General features: G+C 35.9%; 1 protein-coding gene across 11 annotated transcripts in view; it reads left to right on the plus strand.

Annotated features, from left to right (window-relative positions):
* The window catches only part of LOC105467940 (cadherin 18), a 1,130,742-nt gene that overhangs the window by 888,390 nt on the left and 215,349 nt on the right, over positions 1-27,003 (plus strand). For all 11 annotated transcript variants that reach the window (XM_071099077.1, XM_071099078.1, XM_071099079.1 and 8 more), the window contains one exon: positions 473-592. In XM_071099077.1, the coding sequence (XP_070955178.1) occupies positions 473-592 (120 nt within the window). The remainder of the gene's footprint in view (positions 1-472; positions 593-27,003) is intronic.

Below are 27,003 nucleotides of genomic sequence, written 5' to 3' on the forward strand. Positions count from 1 at the left end.
TGTCATTGATAATTGAATGTCAACTCACCCACCTTCCCGACTTAATCACAAATCATTCCACCTCCACTTTTCAAAACAGTCATGAAACATGTTATATACAGCTTTATCATACCTCTGATTTAACTGCACAGTTAGTACCAATTTGATTTATTAGCGCAAGCCGACCAAACCTTGGTTATGTTTTATTGCTTTTTTAATGAAAATCAAAAGAGACTATTCACAATGTTACCAGCACATAAAGAACCATGTTAAAAGGTTTGAGACCAATATTATATTTTAGACTCTCTTTGATTACAGTTGATGGCAGGGAAAGAAAGCAAGTAATATGTTTTATACATACATTTAATTAAATTTACTAGGACACAACCATTACTGATCTCCATAGACATTTCACCATACCCATTTTCTGTGTTCAAATTAATCATATGCTAAATGCCATCACACACTAAAATTTGTTTTCCTGAATGCACAGGTACCTCTGTTCTACAGGTGACAGCTACTGATGCAGATGACCCTACCTATGGAAACAGTGCTCGGGTGGTTTACAGCATTCTCCAGGGACAACCCTACTTCTCCGTCGATCCTAAAACAGGTTAGTGTGTTTACACATAACTTGCATGCAAGCGTTTGCTACAGTAAATTAAAAAGCAATGGTTTTTATTTCTCGATGCTCTTTTCCATCAGATAATGTGATTTAAACACATTTTAAACGTATCCTCACTTTTTCTAAAACAATGTAATGAAATAATTGAAAATAAATTAACCACTTTCCCTATTATGTTGATTATCCATTATTTATACCCATGCAAGAAAATGTTACATATCCTTCAATATTTCTGTAACACTTAAATAAATACTCTCTGTTTAAAACAAATATGGCATATTACAAAAGTTGAATGAGATTTTCAAATATATTATTTGCTCTGCTTATATGTTAGTTTTAATTATTTGCTGAAGAGAGTAAATAGTTCTTTGAAATTTTCCTGTATAGATTTTGCTTGTCACATAAATTGTCAGATATACATACACACACACATATATATAATTGTATTGCACTGGGGGATTTATATTTCTTGAGTTGGCAATTTTTTCTAATGAGCAAATTATTCACCCCTCAAATACTGTGTTATGTAAAAAAATAAAATAAAATAATGCCAAAGACATAAATATTTTTTTAGGAAAAAATATAAATCTGCTCTCCTTTTATTTTTTACTGGCCAGAACATATTATATCAATCATATCATAAGACATTATATCAATCATATCATAAGACATTATATCACATCAATTATATCCTGTCATATCAGGCCAAAATGGTAATGAAGGCTGCTTAATAATGTATTACAGGATTTGCTACAGCAGCATAATCCAAAAACCATAAAAAAGCAAATGTCCCTATTGACAATCAATTTTTTGCTAAAAATTGAGTTAAGTAAAACTCATTTTTAATTTAGACAAGTGTTCAGTAACAAATCTCAAGTTTTTCTAAAATTTTGAGGATATGCATATTTATGAGATGGATGAAGTAGAGATAGATCTAGGATATTCCAGCAGCACCCTATGTCCTTCCTGACCACGAGATGCACTCTGAATCAGATCAACATGTGACATCTCCAAGTAAATGGCATAGCCACATAACTAATGCAGAAAGGAGCTATTTTTTATCATAAATATCTCTTTATACTTCTATAACTACATAGCATATAACCCAATTTTCAGGGAACCCTGCTCCATAAGTCTACAGATTATAGATTTGTTTACCAATGTGTTATGTGAAACACATCCAACTAAAAAGATGTTATAGATAAGCACTTTCTCTCTAGCTAATACCACAAGATTGTTTACCAAAAGTTTTGTCATTATCATGTTTATAAGAGGATTTGATTGGGTCCCTTGCCTTCTTTCTTTTCCTGGAGTGCTCCAACATGGAAATACACTGGCATGAATAGATCTCAGACATACTTGCTTAACTCTTTCTTTCTTTTCTGTACTTTAAAAAGAAAACAACATAGAACATATATAGATATAGATATAGAAATGAAGAATATACACATGAATATGTATATATATCCTTATATGCATTATAATTATAGAATAGACTGTAATATGTAGTTAAAGTGAAAAATAGAAATAGGGATATAATAAAATAAATAACATAATGCAACTTACAATGAGTATGAGACCTGCAGTTTCTGTTAGTTCCAAGGTATCACTTAATATTTAGGAAAACATGCTTATTAATCCAGTAATCTAAGTGGTGGCACAAAAATGTACATATTTATGATTACACATTATTATTCCATTAGAAGAGCTTAGAATTAGTTGAAAAAGTTTGACATTCTTTGATGGTGATATTTCACATTTTGTTCTATTTTCTCAATAATGATGTTTGCTTCAAATATAAAATAAGTATAATTCCTACCTTAAAATACTTATCTCCCTAGAGGAAAGAAACAGGGATACTATTTCAACTGCCTTGTTTGGAATTATACTAACACACATGCATGCACATGTCACACAGGCATGCATGCATAAAGACACACGCACACAAATATATGACATTAGTCCATTAACGATACCATACAAAGCCAAACATTTATTTATAAAGAATGTTAGTTACCTAATAGCATATTGCTGTGATATAAACATCCTTTATGAATTTTTTTAAAAAATTCTTTTACACGTTTTATGCATACAATTGGCTAACAAACATCAATTTTGTGTGCCCATGTGCCTGAATGTGAATGTTTGCGTATGTTTTGTGAGTAAATACATGTATGTGTATGCACTTGGATGCATAAATCAGGTCACTGAGAGTGATGTTCTAATAGCGTTGGACTGCTATAGCTTGTGATTTGGGGGAAGCAAATATATCAGTAACATAATATGTAAATACAATGTGCATTCATTTATGTACACATATTACAGTTTAAGTGAGTACTTCATTAAACAACAAAAGTAAGTTTATCTCAAGTATAAATAGGCTGCTATTCAAATGCTGCTCTACACAATTTTCTTTGCTCTTGCATTTCTTTGTTCCTTTCTTCAGAGCTTTAGTGTATTGAATAAAGTGCATACTTCCACTTTAATATGTGTTAATATCAGTATTATACTGACTAATGCATCATGGGAACCTACGATTATCTGTCCTACTAGGTCATTAAGGGGCAAAAGTGTTTTTAAAGATCTTTTAAATATGCAAATATCTTAGAGTTAGACAGTTTTCTGTAGAAAGTGCTAAGTGGGATATAAAATAAAATGTTCATTAGTCTTCAAAAACAACAAATTTGGCAATTTGTGCTTAAAAACCCGATTACAATGCTATTAAACATCCTCAGAACTAATGAATTTAGTTGAAATTGTGCAAAAAAAATGACTGGAATAAACTACCAACATGCTGAAAACCAAAGAATCAGTTATGTTGGATGGCATGTTATATAAGAAGTATGGAAATAGTAGTCACTTATAATGGTGTATATTAATAGTATCACTCTAATTCCATTCCCCTAATTAGCATGACTCCATCTCAGCATGTTTCCAGTTATTTTCACTGAAGACCAATCATACTAAAACATAACTTTTGACACCTCAAAACGTAGACTTATGAGTGCTTATGAATAAAATCAGTGTTTGGATTGGCTTGTTTCCCTGAAAGATAAATTTTATTAACCATTTTGATCTTCCAGAGACCTTGGCTTCCTATTTTGTAAACCGTCTCTGAATAGCTGTATCCAGAAAATGAATTGTGTGGCTGTTGAGTTACTATGTGATACAGAATTTAAATTAATAATATATGATGTTTTTTTAACACTGAAATCTTATTTATCAGTATGGTGAAACATCTTGTGAAAAAATTTATTGTTTTTAATGACTTTTGTTAAGATAATTATTTTATGATTTGTGCTCAATGTATACCAACAAAGGATGAATGTGCATTAAAAAGTGATGGTTTAACATTAACTACCATTTAAAAGGTGCAGGGGACTACGATGATAAAATATAAAAGACGTGCTATTTCTGGCTAGATTCATTGGAAGAAAACATTTTTTTACAGTTATTAAAGAAAACATTTTACTATCTAAGGAAAGAGCTAAACCTAAGCAATGTATTTTGAGGAAGGCCAGTGAGTGAGAAGGTCATTTTAAGTGATCAGAAAATGAAATTCAAGAGAAATCTAGGATGATGGTTCTTTATTAGCACCACTCAACTCTCAGTCCTACTTCAGTTAATATAGTGTAAACTGAGTTAAAAAGAAATCATTATTTCAAGGTTTCTGTGCCTCTTCAGGAATCACAAAATTTTTGACAGGTGATGACTACAAAAACTGAATGATCAAATTCCTACACAAAGGGCTTAGTTCCCATAACATAGGTCAGAGCCAGAGCCAGAACTCTACCAGGTATCATTCCAGGGCCTTAGAAACAGAATGGAAACGTTCCATTTCATTACAGAATGGAAGACCAGTGTGTAGTTTTTAATTGGACACGAAAATCTCGTAATGCTCATTACCTGAGCATCAAATGTCCATTTGATGATTCTCTGATTGCTGTTTCATAATTAACAACTTATGAACTACTTCATATTATTTTTGTTAGTGCATATAATTTAAGCCATGCCTGTGCCTATTTCATACACATATATTGAATCTTCCTGATGACCAATTCAGGAAGCCTGAAAACTTGAATTAAAACCTGATGTCAGGAAAAATAGAGGAGTATACTGTTTTACAAAATCCTAGTTAAACCTCCCTTACAATTGTTGATAGTAGTCAGTATCAGCTCTTTTGACCATAATTAACATGAAATGTCAATAATGGAGTTCATATATTTGTGTAAATGGTTCTCATAGTGGGTTTTTTTTCACGTGCCCAGTAAATACTACTAAGCCATTTATTTATTTTCATATTTGTGTGTTTATGTTTTAAACTCATGTATCAGTTTTCATGTAATGTTTACATATCTTAATTAATGTAAGAATATTTACTTAGAAAATATAGCAGCTGAAAACATTTATATTGATACATTCTACATTTAATTGTCAGGTACATAAAAATAGCAAGATCAGACAGGCTATCTTCATTTATATACAAAGAGCATACCACATATTCTTTCATCAACACTCCTAATGTATTTCATTATTTTAATTTTTTGTGTTACATGATATTAAAAAGGAGTAGACATTGAACTTCAAATATTTCATCAGTCAGATTCTTTTGCATTAATAACATCTATCTCACAGGGACAGAACATTCAGCATCAAGTAAAATTCCCTACACCTAATAATGACTACCAGTTTCAAAGACGCAGTCAGATTATTATTTATTTGACGTGGCATTATTATAAATACAATGAAGAAACTGCTTACTTGGCCTTTCTTCCAAAGATTAATATACTATTTTAAGTCACATTATAGTTTAATTAATCTGATATAAATATAGCATAAATTGTAAATATTTTTTTCTGAAATAGTAAGGCTTATTGCAAAAGAAGTTGGGGATGCTTTGTGTTAAAATCCTAGAACACTATTTAGTTGCCTAATAAATTGATCAAATTACTTAAGTTTTTTGCTTCTGTTTCCATGTGTATGAACTTAGAATGGTAATGCCTAAATCCTATGGGAAAATGAGGGCACTGCTCTTAGCCCAGTCCTTGAAAAATACAGGACTCAAGTTGTCTTGTCTCCTTCTTTAAGATTGACAAGAGTCGGGGAGTGATGGCTCACACCTGTAATCCTAGCACTTTGGGAGACCGAGGTGGGTGGATCACGTGAGGTCAGGAGTTCAAGACTAGCCTGGTCAACATGGTGAAATCTTGTCTCTACTGAAAAATACAAAAATTAGTCAGGCGTGGTAGTGCACGCCTGTAATCCCAACTACTCAGGAGGCTGAGGCAGAGAGAATCACTTGAACCCGGGAGGCAGAGGTTGCAGTGAGCCAAGATTGTGCAACTGCACTCCAGCCTAGGTGGTAGAGTGAGACTCCGTCTCAAAAAAAAAAAAAAAAAAGATTGACCAGAATTTCCAAAATTACTACATTTTGAATGATTATGAGAATTTGAAATAGTCTTATCTGAAGTAGAAAAAAAATGATTATTTTGTTTGAAAGAATTTTTTAGTCAAAATAGTTACATAAAATTTATAAAGGTAAGATACGTTATGAAGTTACATGCAATTAAATTCTTTCCAAACATTTTCAAGAAATCTTTTACAAACACGATAAATAAGAGAAATATACCATTAGAAAATTGTGAATGATAATCTATAAGGAGACAAAAGTTAGGCAATAAAATAACCAACCTTTTATCTTCAGAATTGACAGTCTTGACTCAGAATAGTGTCTCTAGATGCCATGCTCTTTATGAAACAACAGTCACTAATGCAGAGCTCTTGACCGACATTAACTGTGATTCTTCAAGATGACCTTTTCTTAACATTTTGTAGCAGAATTCAATCAGGTATAAAAATGAACTCAGTTGAAGACATCAATGAATTTCATAGGATGTAATTGAAAACAAGGTTTTTCTACATTATTTCTCCAGTCTGCATAAAATAATTAAATTCATCAACATTTTTTGGTTCTCTATTTCCTCCCCAAATTTCTTTCATTTCATTTTTGCTCCGTGAGCAAAAATAATAAGTTTAGGAATGATTTCTCTATATGCTTTAAAAAAGCTATATAAAACATCTTTAGAAGTCCTATAGATTTTATTTTTAATTTTATATAATTTCATATGAAAATCTATTTGACGATAGTTTTCACTTTCTGAAGTCAGTATATTTATTAAAAGCTAAGAAGATAAAATATTTAAATTGTGGTTTACAATACCTGCAGAAGATAAAGAAAATTTCACAATAGAATATGCTTTGTCAATTTATCTTTTTATAGCCCATTCCTATTGATAATAATAATTACAACAATAATAATTGCTCACACAAATGATTATGCAATAAGTCCTCATTTATCATTCATAGGTTCTTGGAAACTGCAAATTTTAAGCAAGATAAAGTATAATGACACCATATATTGTTTCCGTCAGTGTTTTAAGGAAATGAAGTAATGGAAACCACATAATTTAAGGACCTGCTGTACGTCCCTTCTCTTGTAATCACCATTTTAAAGAACCTATCAAGGACATTGAGAATTTATTGTAGAAACGTAAAAATAATTCTGTTATAGTTGACTAACAAGGAAAAAGAGTTAGGTAGTCATCATCAAAGCTAAGTAATTTGTTCCTCTTGGAAAAAAATAAATAGGTTCCATTTACTGAAAAAAAAAAAAAAATCTCACTTTGTCTGCTTTAGGAAAGAATTCCAAGTAGTTCCTGAACTGCAGCAGATTGTGTAAGGATAACACAAGAAAAAAAATGTCAACTTTAGACAGCATTTAAGAAATAAAGAGTTATTAAACTCCAGTGGACATGAGTGGTTGTCTATTTAATATTGGTTTCTCATTTTGCCTGTCATATCGTAACTCTGATTTCCTCAGGGTAGCAACATATGCAGCTAAAAATCTAGATTTTTCCAACCTCCCTGTATCTATCGACACTGCTCTGGCCAGTCAGGCCACTGAGATATTTTAGGAAAATTTTGAAATCTTTATAAAGTTGACAATGCTCCCTCAATTGGCTTTATCATCTTCTGGATTTAAACATGCATTTGTGATCATATGACAACAGGCACACAAAGAGAAAGTTATATGGAGATTGCTGAAGAAAAGGACCTCAATGAAGTCACTCCGATTACATTATGTTTATGTTCAGACTCATACCCTCCACTAACTGATACCTGGGACCTTTGTGAAATGCGCTTTGCAGACATATGAATCACCTTCATAGTACAGTGCACTGCCCAGGCAGGTGTTGAGCTGGCTTCCTGAGAATACTTTTCATTACTTTCAACCTGAAATCTATGAACCAGAGAGAGCACGCTGCTCTCTCTCCATGAGTAACCACTTTACAGTTACAGTAGCAATATCAAACTGCAAAAAGACATTTTTCACACTGGTTGAAATATCAAAAGTTATATTAGGTTTGCTATTTGGGGGAATCAAAACGAAACTAAATGCATTTTTCTCTGATATTCCACTGATAATGCATATTTGGTAAATAATTTTATTCCCATCACAAAGTACCAAAGTACTTTGTAGACACTATAGATATCAGATAATTCTCCTACTCTGTGGCAAGATCATAGTGTCTTTTTGACATCAACAGAATAATATTTATCAAATTTAATTCCTATGCATATAGTTCTAACAAAACACAATTCTAGATCAGTGATCTATGCTAGTCAAACTATTCATTGTAGCACTAGATGAAACAATTAAGACGGAATTAGGTTGACTTGTACACAAGTAAATTTTATAGTATATAAATTAAACTTACATAAAGCTGTTAAGCAAACAGGGTAAGGAAACCAATTGAATCTGCTCCTTCAAAAATATCAATTGTTTGTCAAAAAACTGACCAGCTGCTACCAGTAGGGTAAAAAAAATCATCTAATTCACTGTAAAATTGTAGGTACACCTTTACATATCAAAAAGATAAGAATCAATGTTGGTCAATTGTAGCATGTCTTATACTATTTCTTCCTAATAAAATATAAATTTATTTAATCTTCTTTTTTTGTGTGTGACCTCCCTCTATACCTCCTGCATCTCAATAGTAACTATTGAGAAAAAAAAAAAAATACTGGGAATAATTGTTTAGCCAATAGCCTGGCAAATGTATTAGCTATTAATACTAGTTAATTTATTGTCAAATATTAAATCAATAGATAATAGGAAACATTGCAATTGTGTTCTTTAGTCTTTAATCCTGATTAAACATAATTTGTGTTATATAATTACCAAGCAATTTAAGTTTTCTTTCATTACTTTAAATTTATTCTGAGGTCATTTATCCTACTGCCATAGGATTAAATGTATTGCATTACCACTGATTTCCTTAGATTATTCACTAACCCAGTATCTTAGATATCTACAATGAAATCTAGAAAGCACTAGAATATTATTAATGTTCCACAATTTTTACCACTATACATACACACTTATATATAGAAAATACACATATATACTTTTCCTATTATATATATTATATATAAAAAATTTTATGCTCATACCTACTTCTGTATTTCAACCAAGCACTGCTTCTGTGTTATTTTTTCACTTAGGCTATTCCTCTTCCTGGCATGCCTTTCCCAGGCAAATTTACACTTCAATGGTTGATTCCCTGAACTCTGGGAACTAACCTCTGATCTTTGAGTAACGTTTTTACATTCCTCCTAAAACGGCAGTAGCCCTTTTGTTCATATGGTGTTTCTTCTCTACTCTGAGAGTTCCATAGGTTTAAATACCATAGATGCTATTGTTGCTTTCCACAACAGGCCTCCCTGAGTGCTTTACATGCAGTAGCAAGTTTTTAATTATCTGTATTTTCTTTTATTTCTATAAATTTGAGGGATACAAGTACAGTTTAGTTACATGGATCTATAGTGGTGAAGTTTGGACTTTTGGTATAATAAGCACCCAGAAAATGTACTTTGTACTCATTAAGTAATTTTCCATTCCTCGTTCCCTCCCACTCTTCAGAGTCTCCGATATCTATGTCCATGTATACACATATTTAGCTTTCACTTATAAGAGAAAACAAGTAAGATTTGACTTTCTATTTCTGCATTATTTTACTTAAGATAATGACCTCCAGTTCCATCTTATGTTCCTGCAAAAGATATGATTTCCTTCTTTTTAATGGAGGAGTAATATTCCACAGTGTATATATAGCACATTTTGTTTATCCAGTCATCCATTGATGGATACTTACTGTATATTTGCTATTTTGAATAGTCCTCAATAAATATATGGGTATAGATATGCTTTTGAGGCAATGATTTCTTTTTCTTTGGGTAGCAGTAGTAGTGGGTTTGCTGGATCAAATGGTAGTTCTATTTTGGGTTTTTTGAGAATTCTCCATGCTGTTTCTCAGAGGTTGTACTAATTTACATTCCTAGTAACAGTGTATAATAATTCTTTTTCTCTGCAGTGTTTCCAACATTTGTTTGTTTGTTTGTTTGTTTTTCTTTATACTAACAGCCATTCTGACTTGTGTAAGCTGTTATTTCATTGTGGTTTCAACTTACCTTTCTCTGATGTTGAGCATTTTTTTCATATGCTTGATAGCCATTTGTGTCTCCTTTTGACAAATATCTTTCATGTGCACGATGGCCCTTTGCAGTCTTTTGCATGCCTCCTTTTGAGAAATGTCTGTTATGTCTTTTGCCCACTTTGAAAATGGTTATTTTGTTGTTGTTGTTTATGAGTTGTTTGCATTCGTTGTAGATTCTGGATATTAGTCTCTTATCAGATGCATAGTTTGTATGCATTTTCTCCCATTCTGAAAGTTGTTCACTTGGTTGATTTGTTGCATTTGCTGTGCAGAAGCTTTTTAGTTTAATATAGTCTTATCATCTATTTTTGTTTTTGTTGCATTTCCTTTTGAGGTTTTAATCATGAATTATTTGCCTAGACCAATGTCTAGATGAGTTTGTCCCAGGTTTTCTTCTAGTACTTTTATAGATTCAGATATTAACTCTTAATCCACCTTGAGTGAATTTTTATATATAATGAGAAATAGGTGTCCAGTTTCATTCTTCTGCATATGACAATGTAATTTTCCCAGAAGTGTTCATTGAATAGAGTGTTCTTTCCTCAGTGTATGTTTTTGTTGGCTTTGTCAAGGATCAGTTGACCTTAGGTATGTGGCTTCATTTCTGAATTCTGTATTATATTTTATCAATCTATGTGTCTAGTTTTATGTTAGTACCATGCTGTTTGGTTATGATAGCCTTGTATGAAGAACCAAACTGAAAGCATCATATCATTTGACTTCAAATTATACATCATTATCTTTACTGAAGGCCTACATTATCTAAGTTTAACTACAAAACTAAGTTTATAAAAGTTTTGTGGAAGAAATTACTTGTGGATTATTATTTTTAAATAAATATTAGTAATGTTTGTATTTTACATAACATTTGTCACATCTCTGATCTTCTGTAAACAGTTTTTATTTTATTACTTCTATCAATCATGTAATATTCTAGTTTAGGGTTTTTCCCAAATGATTGCCAAAACAGTAGTATTTCAGAGCTCTTAGAAGACTAAATATTTTTGGAAACATGATAAATAAAATAATTCTTGATTTACAAGTTTACAAAGTAAACTATTTCTGAGAAACTAAAACAACATGTTTTGTATGTACATAATTAAAACATAAATCTCTTGAGTGCAAGCTCATTGAGACCTTGCATTACTCATTTTTGTATCTTCCATAATGTTTAATGTATTGTGTGACACATGGAAGACAATATTTGTTTATATAGAAATAAAATCTGACACTTTGGGAAGGCAGTTATTCAAAATAATACCATTTCTAATATTAATGCTCATGGTTTTTTAATTGCCTTATTATTTTATTTCTCAAAAATATTCCCATCTTCCATATATTGAATTTAGAAAGGCTGAATGTCTGAATAAGAGAAGAATCATTAACTTATGGGTGTTTTGTTTTTGTATTTTGAGACGAAGTCTTACTCTATCACCCCGGATGGAGTGCTGTGGTGTGACCTTGACTCACTTCAACCTCCGCCTCTTGGGTTCAAGCAATTCTCCTGCCTCAACCTCCTGTGTAGCTGGGATTACAGGTGCCCGCCACCAAGCCTGGCTAATTTTTGTATTTTTTAGTAGAGACAGAGTTTCACCACGTTGGCCAGGCTTGTCTTGAACTCCTGACCTCAGGTGATCCACCTGCCTTGGCCTCCAAAAGTTCTGGGATTACAGCCATGAGCCACTGACCCCAGCCAAATTTATAGTTTTAAGAAGACTTATGTTTTTTCTATTGTTGTTAAAATCTCAATTTCATTTTCTTGTTACTTTGGTCTTGTGTGCCTAACTCTCCTAATATTTTGAGATAAAGCTTCTCTTCCCTTCTCTTCTCTTCTCTTCTCTTCTCTTCTCTCCTCGCCTCTCCTTGCCCCTTCCTTCCTTCTTTACTTCCTTCCTTCCTTCCTTTCTTTCCTTCTCCCTTCCTCCCCTTCCTTCCTTCCTTCCTTCCTTCCTTCCTTCCTTCCTTCCTTCCTTCCTTCCTTCCTTCCTTCCTTCCTTCCTTTTTCTTTCTTTCTCTCTTTCTTTCTTTCTTTCTTTCTTTCTTTCTTTCTTTCTTTCTTTCTTTCTTTCTTTCTTTCTTTCTTTCTTTCTTCTTTCTTTCTTTCTTTTTCTTTCTTTCCTTCCTTCCTTCCTTCTTTCTTTCTTTCTTTTTTTCTTTCTTTTTTATTTCTTTCTTTCTTTCGCTTCCTTTCCCTTCCCTCCCCTCCCCTCCCCACCCCGCCTGCCTGCCTTCCTTCCTTCCTTCCTTCCTTCCTTCCTTCCTTCCTTCCTTCCTTCCTTCCTTCCTTCCTCTTTCTTTTCTTTCTCTTCTCTTTCTTCCTTTCTTCCTTTTTTTTGTTTTCTGGCAGAGTTTCACTCTTGTTGCCCAGGCTGGAATACAATAGCACAACCTTGGCTCACTGCAACCTCTGCCTCCTGGGTTCAAGTGATTCTCCTGCCTCAGCCTCCTGAGTAGCTGGGATTACAGAAGTCTGCCACCACACACAGATAATTTTTTTATTTTTAGTAGAGACAGGGTTTCATCATGTTGGTCAGGCTGGTCTCAAACTCCTGACCTCAGGTGATTCACATGCATTGGCCTCCCAACGTGCTGGGATTACAGGTGTGAGCCACCGCACTAGGCCAAGCCTTTTTTTAAAATCCAAATAAATGTCTCAAGCTCCCATACTATGCAGTGTCAGAAGAAAGTCCCCCAACCTCCTTCCTCCACATATTTCTGAAGTAAGTGCCAGGTGAACAGTAAGTGCCAGTTGAGGGGTTAGTGCCAGGTGAGGTATCAGAGCCACTGCCATGGCAAGTGATTGGCTCATGGGTAATAAGAGGAATTTACCAACAGTACAGGTTTGAAAGGAAAGTGTTTTTTTTGTTGTTTTTTTGTTTTTTGTTTTTTGTTTGTTTGTTTGTTTGTTTGATGGAGTCTAGCTCTGTTGCCCAGGCTGGAGTGCAGTGGTACCATCTTTTCTCACTAATGCTCAGACCAGCTCAGTCATGGAGACCCTAACCCAGCGGTGTTACAGGAATTAAAGACACACACACAGAGAAATATAGAGTGCAGAGTGGGAATCAGGGGGTTAACAACCTTCAGAGCTGAGAGCCAGGAACAGAGTTTTACCCATATATTTTATTGACAGTAAGCCAGTGATAAGCATTGTTTCTATAGATTATAGATTAACTAAAATGGAAAGCAAAGGGATGGGCTCTGGCTAGTTATCTGCAGCAGGAACATGTCCTTAAGACACAGATTACTTATGTTATTGTTTGTGGTTCAGAAACGCCTTAAGTGGTTTTCTGCCCTGGGTGGGCCAGGTGTTCCTTGCTCTCATTCTGTTAAACCAACAACCTTCAGCATGGGTGTCATAGCCATCATGAGCAGGTCACAGTGCTGCAGATATTTTGTTTATGGCCAGTTTTGGGGCCTGCTTATGGCCAGATTTGGGGGCCTGTTCCCAACATGCCCCCCCTTTTGTTTTTGCAAGACGATACAAGCAAAGGCAGCTTTATTCCTGTGAGCTGCGTCTCACAGGAATCAGGATCCACATCTGTACGCTATATAAAGACAAACAACACAAATTAAAAGCACAATCATCATTGAAATCACAGAGCCTCCAAGTGTTTTTATCCATTTTAATGGGTTAGTAGCTGCTAATCCGTCTGCAGCTCCTTCAAGCACTCTAGTCCCTGACACTAAGGTCAGGTGTGTCTGGGATGCTTTAAATATTTGTTCTTTTAATTTTGCAATATCCAAAGGCAAGTTTGTAGAGTGTCCTTCTAGATGCTTTTTCAATATTTCCCAAATTTTGATCTTATTAGGAGCCATTAATAGTTTCCACAAATCCTTATGTTTAACTGCTAGAGTGATCCATATCATTTGAGGTTGAGGTACCACTATACCATCATGTGTCCAGATAATAGGAACTCTTGCTGTACTTCTTACCATTTCTAACATCTGATTGTTTGGTTCAGACCAGCTGAACATAGTGTGGCCATAGTATGCAGACTGAGACGTGCGATTCAAGCTACACATCCCCTTAGGGGATCAATCGGTAATGATTCCATGGGAATCATTGTGCAGCACCTCTGCCTGTTCTGCAGGTACAGTCTTCCCACACAAGCACGTTTATTTTTCTGACCGGGTCCAATCCTGTTTACAAATAGGTTTTGAGGGCGGTATGCCTCAATTATAGGAGCAGATTTATTGTGGTAAATACTGAGACCAGAAAGCAAGTGTAACTGTGTCATAGAGTGATTACATCCAGGCATTATTGCCAGCCAAGACTGATAGCGAGGGAGTGGGCAACTAGTGGCCTTTCCCAAACAGATAGGCGAATGTTCAAATCCTAAAGAAATATTCACTAAGCAGATCAGCCGGGCGCGGTGGCTCAAGCCTGTAATCCCAGCACTTTGGGAGGCCGAGACGGGCGGATCACGAGGTCAGGAGATCGAGACCATCCTGGCTAACACGGTGAAACCCCGTCTCTACTAAAAAGATACAAAAAATTAGCCGGGCGAGGTGGTGGGCACCTGTAGTCCCAGCTACTCGGGAGGCTGAGGCAGGAGAATGGCGTGAACCCGGGAGGCGGAGCTTGCAGTGAGCTGAGATCCGGCCACTGCACTCTAGCCTGGGCGACAGAGCCAGACTCCGTCTCAAAAAAAAAAAAAAAAAAAAGAAATATTCATAACACTTCCTTCCTCATGTGGGTGAGATGGGCCTCCATCATCTGTAGGACTGAGCATCCAAGAGCTATCATTAGTGTATACCTCCACTGGGGGGTCCAGCCAAGTTACAGGCAGTAGAAGTGGTGGATAAGGTAAATATGCCCAATAAATATAATTGTCCTCTGTGTCAGTCCTTGTTGAAGGACTACTCACGGCAATGGTGATCACCGCTATCATAGCTATCACTAAATTATTTACTGTGACTGGTTGTCCCGCTTTCCTCAGGTTTTCTTCCACCGTCTGCAACAGCTTCTTGATCTGTCCCCAGGTAGGTGACTATGTTCAACGGGTGTTACTCATGACAGTTGGGGTCCTCCTCAGTGTTAACTTGGACAACGCTGCCACTGGCGGGTCTTTGGGATCCTCCAAAAACCTCTTCCTGGGTATCTGGCTCATAATAAGGCTTTAGATGTCTTGATGGCATGCAAATTGTCTGTTGATTTGGTCCTGGAGAAACACAAGCATAATCTCTATCCCAAGTTATTATTTCACCTATTGCCCAACTTTTTGTTATCGGTCTCTCCACCAAACCAGTTGTTCTGCTTCTGTCTTTGCAGCTGGTTTCTGTAGATGCTTTTCAGCTCCTGATAGCATCTGGCCTTTAGGCAGGCTCAAAAAATTTAAAGTCAATAATGCTAGATTCATTTGTATATGTGATGTCCATAGTCCCTATTTCCCCCCTTTTGCTTTTGCAACTGCTGTTTCAGGGAGAGATTCATTCTTTCCACTATGGTCCTTGAGAATTATATCGGTTTAATATTCCATATAGAGAAAAATGGAGCTAGAGCTTGGCTAGTATAGCCTGGGGCATTGTCTGTTTTAATAGAAGCCGGAATGCCCATCACCACAAAGCACTGCGAAAGGTGATGTTTAACGCAGGCAGAAGACTCTCCTGATTGACATGTAGCCCAAAGTGAGAAAAGGTGTCCACACATATGTGTGCATAAGCTAGTCTCCCAAACGAGGGAACATGTGTAATGTCCATTTGCCAAAGAGAATTAGATTCCAATCCTGGAGGATTAACTTCTCCTGTAAAAGATGAGGAATGCACCATTTGGCAAATTGGGCATTGCTGGATAATAACTTTAGCTTCTTTCCAGGTAATGCTGTATCTGCGTTTGAGACCAGAAGCATTAACGTGGGTTAAATTGTGAAAGTGTCTGGCATTAGATATTGCAGTAGCAAATAGGTGATCAGCCATTTGATTCCCTGCAGTCAAAGATCCTAGAAGAGATGTATGAGCCTAATATGAGTGATGTAAAAAGGGTGCACTCTACTCCTAACTGCTGTTTGCAATTGGGTAAACAAAGACATCAGTTGTTTATCTGTATGAAATCATAACTGAGCATTTTCAATTAATTGTGTGGAATGAACCACATATGAAGAATCAGAAATAACATTAATACACATATCAAAAGCAGTCAATGCCTCAATTGCAGCTACAAACTGAGTCTGGAAAATTTTACATTTCGAGCCAGAATAAGAAGCTTTACCATTACTAGACCCATCTGTGAAGACATTTTCAGCACCTTCGATTGGTTTAAATTTAGTTATTTTAGGGAGAATCCAATTAGTTAATTTCAAAAATTGAAACAGTTTCATTTTAGGAAAATGGTTATCCAGAATGTCCACAAAAGCAGCTAAATGGGTATGCCAAGTAGGACTATTTATAAAGGCTTGCTGTATTTGTGCCTTCATGAGAGGGACAATACTTTTTCCAGGATCATATCCATGTAATTTAACAATCCGAGTTCTCCCATTTCCTATTATAGTAGTGATTTGATCCAAATAAGAAGTCGAAGTCCATGACTTAGTATGTGGAAGAAAAAGCCACTCTACAAGATCTTGCTCTTGAACAATAACACCAGTAGGTGAATGCTGAGTTGAAAAAATTAGCAAATCTAGAGTCTTCTCTGGATCTGTTCTGTTTATTTGAGTCTTATGCACTTGCTTCTCAATGAGCTGTAACACTGCCTCAGCCTCCTTTGTTAATTGCTGAGGGCTACTGAGAATAGGATCTCCTCTAAGGATAGAAAATGGATTACTCATGGCATAGGTAGGAATGCCTAGGGCAGGTTGTATCCAATTAATGTCCCCTAGTAATTTTGGAAAGTCATTGAATGTTTTCAGTTGAGCCCTACATATGGTTACTTTCTGTGGCACAATTGTAGTGTCATTTACTAAGGTCCCCAAGTGGGAGTAAGGGGTAGTAGTCTGAATTTTGTCAGGAGCTATAATTAAACTGGTGTGAGAAATCAAATTTTGCAAGTGATCATAACATTGGAGTAATATTTCTCAAGTGGGGGCAACACAAAGTATAACATCCACATAATGAATAAGGTAACACTGTGAAAATGTTTTACGAGTAGTTTCAATTGCTTGTCCTACATAAGTCTGGCAAATTGTTGGACTGTTTAATATGCCTGTGGCAACACTTTCCAATGAAAACGCTTAGCAGGCTGCAGGTTGTTTACCACAGGAATTGTAAATGCAAACTGTTCACAGTCCCGCTCAGCTAAGGGACTGTGTAAAGAAGCAGTCTTTTAAATCTATGACTATTAAAGGCCAATATTTTGGACTCATAGCAGGAGAAGGCAATCCTGGCTGTTATGCCGCCATGGGTTGTATAACTGAATTAATGGCTCTAAGATCTGTCAACATTCTCCATTTACCTTAATTTTTTTAATAACAAAGACTAGAGAATTCCAGGGGGAAAACATTGGAGCTATGTGTCCTTTTTCTAATTGTTCAATAACTAACTCCTCTAAAACCTCCAGTTTCTCTGAACTTAGCAGCCATTGTTCTATCCAGATTGGCTTATCTGTTAACCATTTTAAAGGTATAGGTTCTGGAAGCTTAACAATGGCCGCCATCAAAAATGATATCTTAAACCTTGCTGGAAACTTTGTCTTTCCGCCTGAAGCAGTTCCTTCAAACCTTGCAAATTTTTTCCCAGTCCCATACCAGGGACATACCCCATGTCCTGCATCATATGTTGACCTTGAGGGCTGTATAATTTATCTGGAATTAGAACTATGCTCCCCATTGTTGTAATAAATCTCTTCCCCATAAATTTATAGGTACCAAAGTTATAACTGGTTGAATAGTCCCAGGATGTCCATCGGGTCCTTCACAATGCAAAATATAACTACTTTGATATACTTCAGGGGCTTTACCAACTCCAACTACGTTAAATTGAGTGGGTTAAATTGGCCACGTGGACAGCCAATGCTGTAGAGAAATGATTGAAATGTCCGCTCCTCTATCTACCAAACCTTTACATTTCTTTCCCTGAATAGTTATTTCACAGGTAGGACATGTATCAGTAATTTGTTTCAGCCAATAAGCTGTTTTGCCTTGTTTATTTGTGCTTCCAGATCCTCCTGTTCATTTAATTACACTTTTCCCCATTTCCACATACGGCACAATCAGGAGCTGTGCTATGCGCTCTCCTGGCTCTGCTTTCCAGGGAACAGAAGCAGATATAACAATTTGAATTTCCCTATTGTAATCTGAATCAATGACTCCTGTATGTACTTGCACTCCTTTTAAATTTAAACTAGATCTACCTAGAAGTAATCCTATCTCCCCTGCTGGCATCATCTGACTGGAGACAGCAACATTATTTAACAGTCCCATTACACAAGGAGAACCTAGTCCATATTGATTAATAGCTTGTTTAAATCCTTTAAGTATTTTAAAGGAAAAAGGCTCAAATGTAGCTATAATATTTCCCTGTTGACGTGCAGCGGGGCATATCCTAACAGAGAACTGCCAAGCCTCTATATCATTCTATCTTCTAGACTGCTGAATTCCTGACTGAATAGAACTGAGAGTGGTCGCTTGAGGCGCTGCTCGAACCATCACTGGGGCAACTACTTTTCACCTTGTGTCCTCTGCAAAAGAAAATTCTTGAGTGTCAGGCCACTCTTTTTATTCAAAATAATGAGGGGGTGCACAAGGGTAGGGACAAACCTCTCCCTCCTTTGCCGCTTTAGCTTTAGCTGGCAAACAAACCTGCTCTGTCACCTCTTCTGTTATTTCATTATACTCTTCTTATGATTTCACCACCGTGAAAAGGTTCCAAGGTGGAATGAACCAGAGCCCGCACTTGCTCATTATTACCCTGATGCTTCCGAGCTCCCCTTCTTACTCACTACAGGGATTGCTTAAGAGTACTCGGGTGTCCTCCAGCTTAGTTCCACGTTCTCCAACCGTCGCTTCAGCAACCCTTTGACCCGAGTTCAACCTCACGTGTAGACACCACTTGCCAAGACTGGCTCAGTCTTGGAGACCCTAACCCAGAGGCGCTAGAGGAATTAAGACACACACACAGAAATACGGAGTGCGGAGTGGGAATTAGGGAGTTGACAGCTTTCAGAGCTGAAAGCCATGAACAGAGTTTTACCCACGTATTTATTGACAGCAAGCCGGTGATAAGCATTGTTTCTGTAGATTACAGATTAACTAAAACAGGAAACAAAAGGATGGGCTCAGGCTTGTTATCTGCAGCAGGAACATGTCCTTAAGGCACAGATCGCTCATGCTATTTGTTGTGGTTCAGGAACACCTAAGTGGTTTTCTGCCCTGGGTGGACCAGGTGTTCTCTGCCCTCATTCCGGTAAACCGACAACCTTCAGCGTGGGTGCCATCGCCATGATGAGCATGTCACAGTGCTGCAGAGATTTTGTTTGTGGCCAGTTTTGGGGCCTGCTTATGGTCAGATTTGGGGGCCTGTTCCCAACACACTGAAACCTCCACCTCCTGGGTTTAAGTGATTCTCGTGCATCAGCCTCCTGAGTACCTGAGATTACAGGTGCACGCCACTACAGACCCGTCTAATTTTTGTATTTTTAGTAGAGATGGGGTTTTACCATTTTGGCCAGGCTGGTCTTGAACTTCTGACTTCAGGTGATCCACCCGCCTTGGACTCCCAAAATGCTGGGATTACAGGCGTGAGCCACCATGCCCGGCCAAAAGGGACGTTTTGTTAGAAAGAATGCTGCAGTGGGGTGTGGTGCCTCATACCTGTAATCCTAGCACTTTGGGAGGCCAAGGTGGGCTGATTACCTGAGCTCCGGAGTTCAAGACCATCCTGGGCAACACAGTGAAACCACCTCTCTACTAAAATGCACAAAATAGGCCAAGTGTGGTGGCACGCACCTGTAGTCCCAGCTACTCAGGAGGTTGAGGCAGGAGAATCACTTGAACCCAGGAGGCGGGTGTTGCAGTGAGGTGAGATTGCGCCATTGCACTCCAGACTGGGCGACAGAGGGAGACTCCGTCTCAAAAAAAACAGAAAGAAAAAGAAAGAAAGAACGCTGCAGAAGAGTGCAGTGGGGAGCATTGGCAAGACAGGACCTAGGGCACCATGGTGAATTTTTCCTTAGAGGTATTTGTAGGCCTTAAAGCAGCAGTTTAAGGGTAATTTGGACCATATTAGCCACTTTGGTCATCATACATGATTATATCTGTAGACATTTTGGTGCCTTCATGTCAGCAAGGCTTGCACAATATGTTTCAATATACATGCATTCCATAGATGTATAGAAATTTTAGTTACTTATACTTTTCTGGCAAAGAAGCCTGGTACCAGATGCTGGTTTTAGATAATAGGAAAGTCTCATTAGTTCTAAATTCCTCAGATAAAGAGTTTTGTCTCTGTCTGGTCTGCTTGATGGCCACCAGGTGATCTTTTCCCTCCTCAGAAAGGAGAGTTGAGAAGAGACTCGTCCCCTGCTCGCTCAGTCATAAATTAATTTTATCTCTAAGGGGTACTATCTTCTCTCTATTCTTGCTGGACAATAAAGCCAATATGCCTTTATTGCCCCCAAACACTGTTAACACAAGACTTCTGCAGGAACTAGACTTTTTCTTAATGTTGAGGGAATACGGGAGATAATTGTGATCTATGAACAAAGGGGTCAACTTGAAACAAGTTAAATACTACCTCCAATTCCTCATAACTCTGTGTCATAGGAGACTAAAGCTCCTGTTTTTATTTCATAATGGTCTCATCTCCCGCACTCTTTGGGCCACATTTTTTGTTTGTTTCTATCTTTTCAATGTCTTCCAGAATGTTCACAGAAACTCAAATATTACTGTGCAGAGAAATATGAATCTTATTTGCCATACTTTTATTCACTGACACAAACAGGACATTTTATCCTTTATCAAGAGATATAAACAGCAGGGATTTTCTTTCCTCCAAGAGAAGTTGTCCTTCCTTTACAGAGCTATCGGATTAAACCTCAGTTATTTTTTAAAACACATAAATTTCCCACTTTGCAAAGTAGAGATTTTCCCAAACGTACAAGATTTATAATTTGATATTTTAGCCATATTTTTATCATTTCCTGTGTCTGTAGCCCCAGTTAACATTTTTTATCATTTACAGTAATTTTACTGACCACAATGACTATTTGTCTTTTTGGGATTTCTTGATCCATACTTATTTTTTACTCACTTTTTTTTCTTTTTTTTTTTTTTTCTCACTGTGTTTCCACACTTTGTTTACTTAAATTTATTGCACTTTTGCAACAAAATTTCTATTTCCTATTTTTTTCTGTGAGTCTGACAGTAACTAAAAAGTTATACAAGTATGGATTTTAAAGAAACTATGATGGAAACAAGGCCCATAGACTCTTCTTGGGAGAAAAATGAAAGCCTTTCTATTGGGAATGTTTAGATACAAATACATGTACATGCCTGGGAGTCCACTGAAATTGATTGGCAGTGTGATTTGCCATCAGCATACCTGTGCTTGCAAAAGACCCACAGGAGACTGTCATTCTTAGTTTGTGAAGCAGTCATCCAAAGCAAGAGCAAATGTACGCATTAAAAGAGAGTGCTTTCTGCTCCCAATCCTTCTCTGTATAGAAACTGTGCATGAAAACGCCAGAAATTAAAGGAAAAGGTAATAACCATGTACATAACTTAAACAAAAAGGAAATTTCTCTCTCTACCTCCCCAAACACTGTTTGTATACACAGAGAGACACACAGGCATGTATACACACACAGTCATGCACTACATAACTATGTTTCATTCAAGAATGCAACATAATACAATGGTGGTTCCATAAGATTGTAACATTCTGTTTTTCCTATACCGTTTTTATGTGTAGAAATGTCTAGATAGGATGTTTCAGTTGTTTAGATATGTGCCATTGTACACATCGATGTTGTTTTCTTCGTGTGAATACAGCATAGATACTCTTATTAAACAAATGGAGTTTGGTTAGGAACCCTGGTTTGTGGGATAAGTTGTATGGAATTGTATTCACTCAGAAGCAAATTAATTTTTATGGAGCATAAGATGATTGCTACTTTACAAAAATGTAATTGTGTCTTAGTCTTTCAAAAGATGAAAGAGGGCATAAGTATTTCTAGAAAAAAGTCGTAATAATACATAAATATCTCAAATGAATTGAATGTATACTGAAGTTTGTATACAATTAGGGGGTACAAGTACACTTTTGTTACATAGGTACATTTCCTAGTGGTGAAGTCTTGGTTTTCAGTGTAACTGTCACCCTAGTAGTGTACACTATATCCAATAAGTAATATCTCAGCACCCACCCCCAGTTTGGGCTGCTATTAATGATACCATACACTGGGTGGCTTAAACAACAAACATTTCTCACAGTTCTGAAGACTGGGAAGTCCAAGATTGTTGCATTACCGTGATGACGAATCTCCTCCTGATTTATAGATGACTGCTTTCTTGCTATGTCCTCACATGGCAGAGAGAGAGACAAAAAGATAGAAACACAAACACGCATACACACACACGCACGCACACACACACACACACACACACGCACGCACACACACACACACACACACACACACGGAGAAAGAGAGACATCATCTCTCTCGTGTGTCTTCATCTTCTTATAAGAGAACTGATCCCATTCGTGAGGGCTTACCCTCATGAACTAATTACCTCTCAAAGACCCTGTCTACAAATACTGACAAATTTGGGATTAGGGATTTAACTTATAAAATTTTGGGGGAAACAAAATTTCAGTCCATAACAGGTATAAAGTTATATCTTAGAATATGAGCTGTGTTGTATAGTCAAAAGAACACTAAAGTTGGATTCTGCATACTCCTTGGGTCCTGATTGCATATTTTTTGAAATATAGTTGGGAAACTTTAGCCTTTCATAGATCAATTGCAGTTTATTTGGGAGCATTGAATAAGACAGTATGGATGAGCATATATAACCTAATGCAAAATATGAGTATAATAAGAGATTAATGATGTGCATATAATCAGTGAGTATGCCTGTGCTTATGTGTGTATGGAATAGATACTGAATTAACCTATTACATAAAAATTCTGATTACTTAAGTATTTTAGAATTAGAAATGTACACAAGGATCATGATGGAATATAACTCATAATATTTCAGGACAGAAGAAATGCTGATTAGAGTTAAGCTAGTGCTCTATTCTGTTACTGTAAAGGAGGGGACCTCAATTATGTTTGGGAACCAGTAGGGAAGAGAAACAGATCGCCACAAACATTCTAAGAAATACTTTTGCAAGAAATTATCATTATGTCTTATGCTGAGGGCCTGCAGTTGCTACTCAAACTTTGAATCAAACCTGAGGTGGTGATCATTCCTGAAGTTTAAATGGTATAATCACCTATCCCAATCTCTTTAAGACACAGAAATATTGAATATCTCTTTCTTTCTCTCTCTCCTCCACATCTTTTTCTCTCCCTTTCCAAAGGTGTTATTTATGTACACATACTATTTTTATTTTTATTTCACATGCAGATAGCTAAACTATTTCATTTTTAAGAGTAGAAATATGCCTATTTATAATTTTTATTACATTGATTCCTATTTTACATCATTCTACTTATAATTTTTAACTTATTGTGATTTAAAAGTTTTATTTTATAATTAAAGCACATAGCTGTTTTAGAGATCATTATCAAATGTTTGGAGATTTTTTTTTTTATTGAGCCAAATTAGCTTTTGATATAGTCAAGATCCACATGTAATATTGAGAACTACCTCTCTCCTGATGCTTGGATTCCAAGGCCTAGTTTTATAGGTTTTATAATTCTATGTATTTATTAAATTGTAACATATGGTCCATAAACAAAACAATAGCAAGCTTTTGATCTCCATATGCAAACTCGTAAAATGATAATGCTTTCATAAAAATAGATGAAACAAATCATTTATTTAAAAAAACCTTCCATATCTTAAAATCACAGGAGAGCATTAATCCTTTCACTAAGATAATCTTATCAAGAATGTGACCTATTCTTGGATACAGACTACACTTTCTTATTGCCATATGATACAGATCTTTGTAAAATGATTTAATGGACCCTGAATTTGCTAAGATAGGTGCATATAAACAAGTATAGATAGAATTTATCTGACGTTGAGAAGCTGCAGCATTTACAGTATTTAAAAGTAGTCTCACTTGCCAGTGACAGAGAAAGATTCCATGTGGAATTTCAATAAAGTATAACTGAATAAGAGACCCAGAACAGGCAAAACTAGAAAGAAACTACCTTCCTAGACAGAGCCTATGTTCATCTTAAGAGGATAGAGGTGGATCCCTGGGCAGGCACTGTGAACACTTAGAGGGATTAACTCTATTTGCTCTTTCTGAGAATTCATGGGATACCCCTAAGGCTATCATTGGCCACTCTTAACAACATAGGTGTCATTAAGATGAAAGGCTTTCAATTTTTCTTCTTGTAACCTTAACAAAATGTTTTTTATTCACTTATTCCAGAAATATTAAACTTCCCTTCTCATATTTTCTTCCTTTATGGAAAATCTAGAGCCTTTTTCAGGAGTATTCAATCATGCCACTTTGTTAAACTTTTTTTCTGATGATTTTTTATATTATTGCGAGAAAGTGTAGTCACAGTTTATGTATAAACTTTGCATAAAATAATCTACATTTTGCAATTTTACTAGTACCGTGAGTTTAAAATGAAATTCTTTAAATCATATATTACGGATTCACATAGAAACCACTTAAAATAACCAATATGCCTACAGTCAAAATGAATATATTTTCAATATACAATTTAAATAATGCATCAGTTGTATGTAGTTCTATTTGTATGAGCTATATGAAATATGCAACTGAGATTGATGTATAGCTAATTATTCTCATTCCAAATAACCCATATGACTTAATTTTGTTTCATATTTGAAAAGTCAGAGAATCACCTGCAGCAACTGCAAAATATTGGGATGTATGTGGGAGATAGGTCATATTTTTAGAACACGAAACAGGATATTTTCCACTTCTCTAGATATTTTCTGTTTTTCTTAATACACACATTAAATCATTTATTTCAGCTGAAGTTTCTACTATTTTTATAGCTCGCGTATAAGCAAACTCACTCATAAGATTCATTTCAACCGTTTGATTCACTGAGCTAGTGTTTGTTGTTTGTGTCTTATGTGAAAGACTTTCTGTTGAGTATTGTTTGGTTAATAGAATAAAATAAATGATTATATTGCAGGCAACAATATCTTCCCTTCTTAGAACATTAAACAAAACTTCCAAACTAGCACTCACAGTTATTCAAATGAATTATGCCCATCATATTTCTCCAGTAGAATAGGAGAAATGTGTTTGAGCTTATCATAAGCCACATTTATAAATGGAAAATGCATTCAGTCCTATGGAGAACAACTAGTGGTTCCCATACTCTCATTATAGATGATAGATCATATTCAAAACAAGATTCAACTGAAAAATATTTTTGGCCAGGCACAGTGACTCACGCTTGTAATCCCAGCACTTTGGGAGGCTGAGGTGGGAGGATCACGAGGTCAGGAGATCAAGACCATTCTGGCCAACATGGTGAAACCCCATCTCTACTAAAAATACAAAAAAATTAGCCGGGCTATTTTTTTATTTTTATTTTTATTATATTTTTATTTTATTTTATTTTACTTTTTTATTTTTCTTTTTTTTGGAGACGGAGTCTCGCTCAGTTACCCAGGCTAGAGTGCAGTGGCACGATCTCAGCTCACTGCAAACTCCACCTCCCGGGTTCAAGCCATTCTCCTGCCTCAGTCTCCCGAGTAGCTGGGACGACAGGCGCCCGCCACCACACCTGGCTAATTATTTTGTAGTTTTAGTAGAGACGGGGTTTCACCGTGTCAGTCAGGATGGTCTCGATCTCCTGACCTTGTGATCCGCCCATCTCGGCCTCCCAAAGTGCTGGGATTACAGGCGTGAGTCCCCGCACCTGGCCATTTTTTAAATTTTTATTTATTATTATTATTTTTTTAAGACGGAATCTCACTCTGTCACTCAGGCTGGAGTGCAGTGGATGGATCTTGGCTCACTGCAGTCTCCGCCTCGTGGGGCAACGCCATTCTCCTGCCTCAGCCTCCCAAGTAGCTGGGACTACAGGTTTGTGCCACCACACCCAGCTAATTTTTGTATTTTTAGTAGAGACGGGATTTCACCATGTTGGCCAGGCTGGTCTTGAACTCCTGATCAAGATCGAGTCACTGCACTCCAGCCTGGGCGACAGAGCAAGACTCCCTCTTAAAAATATATAAATTATATGTAATATATATTTTATATATGGATTGCTATATATTAGATATATTATAATATATATTATATATTATATAATATATACAATATAATATATATTATTTATATATAATTTTATATTTAAAATTATATATAATATATATTATATATAAATAAAATATAATAATATAATATATAAAATTATATATATATAAAATATATATATGGATTGCATATAAACACTCAACCTTCTTTTCCACTAAACCTTATGTTGGTTACACAATATACCCATATTCTCCATAGCATATATTTGCCAATAAAGTTTACCTGCACAATTCTTTCTAGGTTTATCATGAATGTATTTTAACGATCAAGTCAAGATATAAGTTTTAAAGTTTTTTAAAAAATTACCTGGAGAAATTTTTTAGATGAAAACTTCAGAGAGATGAAAAAAACCCTGTGCTTGGGCTGATAGTTTTATTAAAAACTAATTAAATTCATGAAATTGTTACCAGCAAAATACATCATCTTATTTGATAATAGAACAGTGCAATCAACCTTATTTTGATGTTTAGGTTT

The sequence above is a fragment of the Macaca nemestrina genome, chromosome 6 (assembly GCF_043159975.1).
Source record: "Macaca nemestrina isolate mMacNem1 chromosome 6, mMacNem.hap1, whole genome shotgun sequence".
Taxonomy (NCBI): Eukaryota; Metazoa; Chordata; class Mammalia; order Primates; family Cercopithecidae; genus Macaca; species Macaca nemestrina.